The sequence below is a fragment of the Nelumbo lutea genome, chromosome 1 (genome assembly GCF_056320005.1).
Source record: "Nelumbo lutea isolate HS-2025 chromosome 1, American lotus-T2T, whole genome shotgun sequence".
In the NCBI taxonomy this organism is placed as follows: Eukaryota; Viridiplantae; Streptophyta; class Magnoliopsida; order Proteales; family Nelumbonaceae; genus Nelumbo; species Nelumbo lutea.
Genome location: NC_142684.1, coordinates 185,981,862 through 185,991,332, shown reverse-complemented (window position 1 = coordinate 185,991,332; position 9,471 = coordinate 185,981,862). Strand labels below are relative to the sequence as shown.

Genomic DNA, 9,471 nt, shown 5'->3' with positions numbered 1-9,471 from the left:
GACCAAATTCGTCTAATTGACACCTCTAGTGCGGTGCTAAAGGTAGGGGTGCAAGAGCGGGTCCAACCCTTACATGGGTTGGGCTTAAATTTTTGTTCCTCGAATTGGACCTAAGACCAAAACTTTGGACTTTTAAAAATTTTAAGTTTGACATAGGTCTACTTAGTATCTCGGCCTGATTATACAAGCGTATATGTGCATATATGAACATATATATATGGGTTCGACTATGATATGGAAAAGATATGATATCTAAAAAACTTCTAACCAATCAACTGAAATCATAAATGGGATAGCCAATTAGATGTTATTTATCAAAATTCATAGATGGGTTTTGATTGGTTAAAACTCTTTCCATACCATATGTTTTCCGCATCATGCATATTTTTTAAATCAACCCGAACTTGAATTGAATTGACTTCGAGTCCAACCCGAATGCATCAAATTTTATTATGAACTAGGCTGACTAAATAGTTTGGGCTCGATCCAATTATTAGGGTTGGATAGCTTTATGTAAAATCCGGCCCAGCCCGCCCGACTTAAATCACTGTTATTATGGATTAACGTGTTAAACAATAAACATTAAACAGAGAGCCTCGTCGACAGCATAAGCTGTCGAACGTAAGACAGCCAAAGTTCGTCGTCGGGAAAAAGTTTCACGTTTCACTATTTAAACTCAAGCTGCTGGCTCTTCGATCGCCCAAAGGGCTAACTCGAAGGTCCAACAAAAAAAAATAATCAAAGAAACGCGATCAAGGTCAGGAAAACTGCGCATTTCGATGCCTTCAGGTTCAGGTCCTACTTCATTCACAAACATCCACTATATATGTATAACCAGAGTTTCAGACGATAGCATCAACAGAGCTTCAACCATCTTCGTTTTCTTTTCCATTCTTTAAATCCTAATTTATCGTTTCGCACTTACAGTTCGAAGATCAATTGCAACCATGGCGAATTCTTTGAGCTTGAAGCACGGCCTCTCTCTTTGGTGTCCTCAACCTGCTTCACTGAATCGAATTCCTCAACCGTCTTCAATCGCCTTCAGTAGCTCTCCTAGGACCTACGTCGTTGCATCATCGACTTTCGCTAACCAGAACCGAGAGTAGGCCTCTGAGTTTATATCACCATTGTCATTATGCTCGAATATTCACTTAATTGCGAGTGTTTGTAATGTGGACCCGGATTTTGCAGGTTTGTTATTGTCGGGGGTGGAAATTCAGCCGGTTACGCAGCTCGGACATTTGTCGAACATGGAATGGCCAATGGACGGCTTTGCATTGTGTCTAAGGAGGTACGATGATCGGTCTTCTAGTCAGTGTAAAAATTTGATGTTTGATAGTGAAAGTTCGTATGCAACCTTGAAGTTATAATTTGAGATTTCATTTTGGTGCTTTATACAGGCATTTGCGCCTTATGAGCGCCCCGCTTTGACTAAAGGTTATTTGTTCCCTCTGGATAAAAAGCCGGCACGACTACCTGTAAGATGAGCACGATCTCAATTTTGATTAGTAACCGAGGAGACACCGGTGTTAGTATTTCATGCTTAACAATAAACAGAGGGCTGGAATTTGAAACCAATATTTGCCTGGCGTTGGAACACGGATGTTAATATCATGAAGTTCTACCTTGCACGTATTTGCTATAATAAAACATGGGTTTAGGAGATCATATTTTGCAATCTATCTAATATGGGCATTTCTCGTCTTTATAAGAATTTTAGGACAGAGCTTTGATTGGCTTTACAATGGTTTCTTTCTTCCCTTTTCTTTCTCAATAGAGGTCAATTATGAATATTGTCGACACTTTTTTTTTTTTTAGTTCAAAGAAATAAAAAGTTATAAAACTGTGAATCATAAGAAATTTTCAAAAAGCAAGGCTCGCTAGTTGTTCCGTTTGTTTTTGATAACTTTGTCCAACCATGATATGCCAGGGATTTCACACCTGCGTTGGATCTGGTGGCGAAAGGCAAACTCCTGAATGGTATAAAGAGAAGGGCATAGAGGTAGACTTAGTTATTTTGTGATTCTTCTGTTTTATGTTTCTAATACGTTGCTTCCAGTTTTACATGATAATATTGCATATTTTGTCAAATACTGTCTATAACATAGCTTCTCGTTTTTGTGAAGATGTTGTATGAAGATCCAGTAACAGGTCTTGATATAGAAAAACAGACCCTTACTACATCCTCGGGCAAACTTCTCAAGTATGGATCCCTTATAATTGCCACTGGATGCACAGCCGTGAGGTACCATAACTACTTTGACCAATTGTTGTGGAAATGCCTACCTATCTTAAAGAGCAGTCTTATAATGTACAAATCCTCTCAACTTCAAGTGATGTCTACCTTTATGCTACTCTTAACCAAAACGATTTCTTTTAGAATACAGCACTACCATATACAATAACCTAGATGCTATTTCAACCCACTTGCTTTCTTTATTTAGATTTGCATTTATGAGAACTAGAATTGTTTAGAATACTCAATATTGAATAATCTGCATTATCTAATTGATAGCCCATCTATTGGTTGGTCAAAGGCCTAAATATCATAAGCCTAAAAAGTCAAAACATTTGGATTGTCTTGTCACACAATTTGTATATTTTCATTCCTGGAAATTGCCCTATCTTTAGTAGCTAGACAAGTTTAATCTCTGAATGGCGTTGCATTGGATGATTAAATTTTATTTGTAGGCTCTTGGTTCTGAAAGCGAACCATCAAAATGGTGTTTTAGCTAGGTATGCATTTATATGCCATTTGTGTATGGTAAAAGTTGTTTTGCATGTAAACCCAAGCCACCAGAGCATAGAGTGGAACAAGTGCAGGTGTAGGTTCTGGAGCATCAATTTTGATATGCTTCATATGTTTTGCAGTAAAGCTTAAAGGTTCCCACTTTAGTTGTCATCCCCAATGTGTTAAGGCATATATTCTTCTAGATGTGCCTATTGGATGAGACTTATTCATGGGCTAAAGCATTGAGTGAAAGTGAAGTTGCTAGAAAGAATACCAATTTGATTCATTGTAAACCTAAGATGACCATGGAGTATTTGACTATTTTTAATTTTTAATTAATCCATACCTGTAGAGGCTCCAAGATCAGCTTCCAAATCTGAATTCTTTGATTGAAAAATCAATAAACCATGCCAATACAACTGGTCAAATCAATTTCACCAATGGAAGTCATGCCCGCAGCTTTTTACCACTTAGTTCTAGATTAACTGGGCACCAGATTAGGGCAAATCAAACTCTCCTTTAGGGCTGGTTGAATTCTACTATCTAAATTCTCAAAATATCTTATATTACGAGAAGCAAGGTTCCAGGGGGATGTAAGATCCTATTAGGGTCAAGGATTAAAGTATCGGTATTGGGTATTGTATCAAACTACTTGGATAAGGATGCACTTTGGAAATGCATGGATACAAACGAAAAATATGGAAACACTTGGATACGTTGAGAAATGCATATAACTTCCATAAATATATCAATAACATTATATTTAATGTCAAAATAACCATAATTATTAATGTATAAATGCATAAAAAAAAGTATACAGAGTATTGTTCTTTCCTTTTGATCCTTTGAAATTTATTGGAAATTAGATGATTGACAAATAAAGTTGTGGCATCCTCATTTTTTTTTTTTCAGATTTCCAGATAAAATTGGAGGAAACTTGCCTGGTGTTCACTATATCCGTGATGTTGCTGATGCTGATTCTCTAATATCATCATTGGTAAATTCCATTCTGATTATTACTTTTACTTTGATTAGCTACAATTGCCGTATCCTGTTGCAACTGATCTTTTGACCTATATTGAATGAATCTATAATATAGAAATGGTATAAGACATTTGATGGAACTTCGGGAGTGCTTTCTTGTATCTGCAAAGCTGTTGAGAATTCAATTTGATTCCAAATGTTATTGTCTCCTAACACCTTCCATTAATATATGGATCTGCACCCATTTGCAAATTATGAAAAAGATATCATTATATACATTGAACCAGAATTTAACCTGAATCTCTGCAATTAGTATTGTGGTTCTGAAACTCATATGGGATCTATGAGTTTTCTATTTCCATGTCTGTGTCCATATCCATATCCATATCTGGGCATCATAAGTATTTAGCTCTTTTATCATTCTCAGCAACCTGTAGTGGTAACTATAGAATCTTCATGATGTTTCACTATTTGAGCCTCCTATAGCATTTTCTTTTTGGTAGTAATGGTTGAACTTCCTAGAGAGATTCAGATAGTCTGCATAAACCTTGAAATGAATCCCCCCCTCACAAACAAAAAAAAAGGGCAAAAGAAGGCTTTAAGAAGTATAAAATGGAAACTCAACCTTTAATATTGATAAATAAACTGTTAAATAAGTGCTCCTTTCCTAGTATATGGTTGAAAGTCTAGAGGCCATAATTTATGGGATGTTTCTATCCAGTGAGGATGGCTTCTTACTTTCCATTACTTGCTTTGAGTACTGTCTTATTTATTTCTTGTTATAAAAAAATGTTTATTTTCTTTTAGGAGAAAGCACAGAAAGTGGTCATTGTTGGTGGTGGCTATATTGGAATGGAGGTTGCTGCTGCTGCTGCTGGTTGGAAGCTTGATACAACGGTATGATTACAATTGAATTTGTACCTCGGGAATATGATTTTGATTGACAGAGTAATAATTACTTTCTGAAATTGGTAATGCAATTTATTGCACATGCACCAAGCTGCTATGGATTTCCATCATTGCATATTAAATCAAGCATCATTACATTGGCATCATTCTGACATTGTAACATACACTTTATCACAGCTAAATCCATGATATGAAGTGTAAATCATTTTGAATGTGCAATACTTATTGAGTCATTACCTTCAATTTCTATATCTTTCTCCCTTTTTTATGCTTTTCCTAACATTTCCATGCCTCAATTGTAAATGATTTGTACAGTTTTTCCTAGAATCTTGAGATTCCAGAATGTAGACCAAATTACATCTCCTAGCTTGGTGGTAATAGCTCTGTAATGAGCTCTCTACTCATTCTGAATTTGTGATAGTGACATCATTGTTGAATAAATTATCTCTTCCCACAGTATGAATTTCTAGATAGCCTTTCTATGATAACCTTAATGGAGTTGGGTGAATCATGTTTGCTCAATTGTTTATCTGAGAGGACTCTTTTTCCACATGGCTCTAACATCCCTTGTTATCTTTCTTTCTTTTCTTTTCTTTAACTGGACAAAATAATGTTTCTCTTGCTAGAAAGTTGGATATATGTCCCCACATCCCATAAGGTAGTTACAGATTTACTTAAATCTTCTAACTTATGGACTTTCTTATAGGTTATTTTTCCAGAGAACCATCTAATGCAAAGACTATTTACTCCTTCACTTGCTCAGAGATATGAAGATCTCTATCAACAAAATGAGGTCAAGTTCTTGAAGGTAATTTTCTAATTTGTATTTTAGTTTGATGAATATAATTGGTGTACTTATTTTAATATTAAAAGGGGTGCATTTATAATGCTTTCTGAATCTGCTCAATCTTTTGATTAGGGTGCCCGTATAAAAAACTTGGAGGCTGGTTCTGATGGACGTGTGGCTGCTATTAACCTTGAAGACGGATTTACCATAGAAGCAGACGTGGTACTTGATTCTCATTGGCATATTGGTCTCAAATAAAATGCCATATGTATATTGTATTATTTGTTCCTGTTTTGTTTTTTCCCCTAAAAGCTTAAGTATGATGCACTTGCAGGGTTTTAGAATAAGATCACTATACCATTAGATGCATCCTATTTCATTCGAAAGAATCCATATTAAACAGGATATACATCTTTTATGGAACTACATACAAATAAGATCACTTTTACCTGCAACCTGGAAAATGGAGAAATGGTGAAAATGGCTTTGAGCAATGGTTCTTCAAATGCAGGTTATTGTTGGTATTGGAGCAAAGCCCACTGTCAGCCCCTTTGAAGCAGTGGGCTTGAATAGCAACGTTGGTGGAATACAGGTCAGTAGAACTGATTTACATGCAATCTGTTGTTCCTCTTAGATAGTCTCCCGATATTATACATTTATACTTTGATTTCTATTTTAAGTATTTTTGGTTCTCAGACTTCATGCTTGAATATGATCAAGTTATTTTAATCCTCTTTTGTATATAACTATTAGTACAGTTGAACTTACTGTGTGTAAATTTCGGTAACAGACTCCCACTCATTTCTCTTAATACAAATAGAATTAACCTTATCCAAAAAAAAATACAGGGCTGACAATGAATCCCTTTTCTCAGGTTGATGGTCAGTTCCGAACAAAAGTACCTGGTATTTTCGCAATTGGAGATGTTGCAGCATTCCCTTTGAAAGTATGCCTTTTTGAAATTCTCCATTTCCATCTTTACTGAAAAATCAAATTAAAAATCAACTTGATAGTCCATCTAATCCTCTCCAATCAGATATATGACCGGACTGCTCGATTTGAACATGTTGATCATGCTCGTCGCTCAGCACAACACTGTGTCAGAGCATTACAAAGTGCACAGACCAGCCTGTATGTAGAATCAGCCTCAACTGTTACTTTGTTTGTTCTTGTATGTGCTGCACTTGAAGATTTTACCTAACCATTTTCCAAATTAATGATGTACCTTGCATCCAGATATGACTATCTCCCATACTTCTACTCTAGAGTTTTTGAGTATGAAGGGAGCAGAAGGAAAGTGTGGTGGCAGTTCTATGGAGATAATGGTAATAATTTGTAAATATGCACTGCAGTTACATACCCTACAAACCAATCATGTTATCTGGCTTGTGCTTCCATTCACTTGTATTTAGTACTCATTAATCTTTTCTTTTTTTTTTTTTCCCTCTGTCTCTTCTTTTTGGTCCTAACTGAGCAGTTGGTGAGACAATTGAAATTGGAAACTTCAATCCTAAAATTGCTACTTTTTGGCTAGATTCTGGTAAATAATATATATTTTTTCTGATTCTTCCTTTTTACTCAAATCTTTATTCATTTGTAAGAAAATTGTTATTCTTTTCTGTTGTGACAGGTAAATTGAAAGGAGTTCTCCTAGAAAGTGGAAGCCCTGAGGTATTGCTTTTTAATCTTAATCAAGTTTCAGCTCATTCTTGCATTAGGGTTGCTTGCTTGGACTAGGAACATTGACTCCAATAATTAAGAATGAGTACCCAGTGGTTGAAGTTGCATGTCTTCAGTTGAACTTGTCTCAAATAGGATTCTAAGCAGCACTTGTCTCCAAAATTAATAAGAACCGATGAGTAATCAGCCACAACCTAATGAAAAATATACAAAAGATTGAAGGAAAAAGAAAAAAGGTTCAGTAGTTGGCTCAAGTAGTGACTTTCCAGACAACCTGTCATTATTTCTGCCACTTGGAGGGATTATGTGGCCAATCAGAACCATCCACTAAGGGATCCTCTGGTTTGACCACCTGTTCAACCCTCCCATCCACATCAGCCATGTTTCTCATATTCTTCCCGTGTGTTTGACAAGTAATATCGACCATTGAAAGTTTCAATATTTTATTATTAAACTTGCTTAAAAAAAAAAACAGAATTTATCCAGACCACATGGCAAGGGTTTGGGAGCTAAATTTGCCATATTGATAGAACCTGTCTAGCCTTTTTGTGATTCAAACCAGTTTGCCACATGGAAGATTCCTTGATTGTTCAGCCTTATTCATTGAACCACTTCTAAGATCACGTGTGACATGTCTACTTACGAATAGGAACAACATTGTGTATTTCACGCTTAGAACACCGTATAATCTTAGGGTATCGTAGACATGAATTATGAGTAATGTTAAAAACTTCCATTACCTTTAAACAGTTTTGACCATCGAGCATGCAATAAGAGATATACTTCTACATGATGGGATTTCAGTTTGTGCATATTGCTTACCAAACTGGAAAATTGACGTTGATCTGAATATTATTTCAGGAATTTGAACTCCTTCCTAAACTTGCAAGGAACCGGCCACTCGTTGATAAACAAAAGCTTCAGAGTGCATCTTCTGTTGAAGAGGCTCTAGAAATTGCTCGAAGCTCCATGCAAGTAGAAACAGCAGCCTAGGGCACAGTAGTCAGATTTTGATAAGCCAAGTTTCTAACTTTTCCTTGTCATCCGCAATATTTTCCAACTTGAGAATCATCACTGTTATTGGAGTGCAACCTCATGGAAATTTTGTGTAGAATAACAATTTTGAATAAACAATCATCGAGTATATTATCTTCCTATTATCCATCTTAGTATTCCAAATATGCGTTTGAAAAACCACTTCAATGTAATTTTATTCATATGTTGGGATTAAACTACTACTGATGGAGGGTGATTTAGTCCGATCTCATAATAAGGGGACACATGGACATGACTCGACATAGGTAACAACTCGGCATAGCTAGTTCGCTACAAAGTGATACTCCACTACCCCGAACTAAGGGTTCTTTGAGCTGAAATCATCCCGAGCTAAGGGCATCTCGGTACCAGGTCGTGGCACTAGTACATAATTCAGTTCGAGGTGTACGAGCCTTAGCTCGAGAATATCAGTTTGAGGTAGAAACCAGCTCGGGTATACCGATCTACCCTCAATATAACCTCGAATGTCACTCCAACGGTTCCCAAATTTTGTGAGATCGTGCCTCGTAACAACTAAGTATTATTTTCCCGTCCGATTCAGGCGGAAGTGATTAACCTTATCAACTGATAATGTTATCTCCAATTAACGCAAAAACAGATTCTATCATAGCAATGATCTTGGAATTACTCCGCGAAGCCCACGAGGACTCCATTATATAAAGGCTTCCCTCCAGGGGCCCAAGGTATACACAATTACTACTCACTAGCTTTCTTATTTCCTAAATCACTCTCAGCTTGCAAGTTAAGGCTCGGTTTGGAAAGAGTATAAATACAAATATGTACAATATAAATAATATAAAATGCAAGATTTTACATTGTACATTGTACAATGTAAATACATACAAAATATAAGGTTTTGAACTCTACATATTTGTATTTATACTCCTTCCAAACTGAACCTAAGGATCTTAACCCCAAACAAACTACGAAACCTCACAAGTTTAAAGTGAATTCCATCACAAATACACCCATTCATTCATCAATAGCAGAAAATCTAGGCAAAGACAATGACGACATAACCCTTATTGTAAGTCGGTTTTTTTTTTTTCTTTTAAGAAAATGCCTTTGGGCAAATTCATTCATCACCTGAAAACTGGAAAGTACAAGATTTGAATAGATTTCCTTAACCTTTTCTTCCTTTTTTCTACCTTTAACACACTTTCGCTCGTAACGAGCAGCCTGGATTCGTTCTAACGTGGATGATTCGACAAGACGAAAACATCTGTGGTCAATTGGCAGGGAGGTTAAAGCAAGACATCCACAGTCCACGGAGCAAAATTCGGATGGTTTTACAATAACAACGATGTCACTATTATATTCAGTG

General features: G+C 36.2%; 1 protein-coding gene across 2 annotated transcripts; it reads left to right on the top strand.

Moving 5' to 3' along the window:
• The first annotated feature begins 601 nt into the window (after window positions 1–601).
• MDAR6 (monodehydroascorbate reductase 6) lies at window positions 602–8,251 on the top strand. 2 transcript variants are annotated; one of them, XM_088961517.1, is made up of 17 exons: window positions 602–795; window positions 928–1,102; window positions 1,192–1,291; window positions 1,401–1,478; window positions 1,931–2,002; window positions 2,127–2,245; window positions 3,644–3,728; window positions 4,523–4,612; window positions 5,331–5,432; window positions 5,544–5,633; window positions 5,923–6,003; window positions 6,286–6,357; window positions 6,448–6,542; window positions 6,648–6,736; window positions 6,889–6,951; window positions 7,042–7,082; window positions 7,953–8,251. In XM_088961517.1, the coding sequence occupies exons 1-17, from the start codon at window positions 780–782 to the stop codon at window positions 8,082–8,084; spliced, it is 1,500 nt and encodes a 499-aa protein (XP_088817643.1). In that variant the 5' UTR covers window positions 602–779; the 3' UTR covers window positions 8,085–8,251. The 2 variants fall into 2 exon arrangements, with proteins under 2 accessions (XP_088817643.1, XP_088817644.1); XM_088961518.1 differs by having other exon boundaries at window positions 669–789.
• Window positions 8,252–9,471: the final 1,220 nt, after the last annotated feature.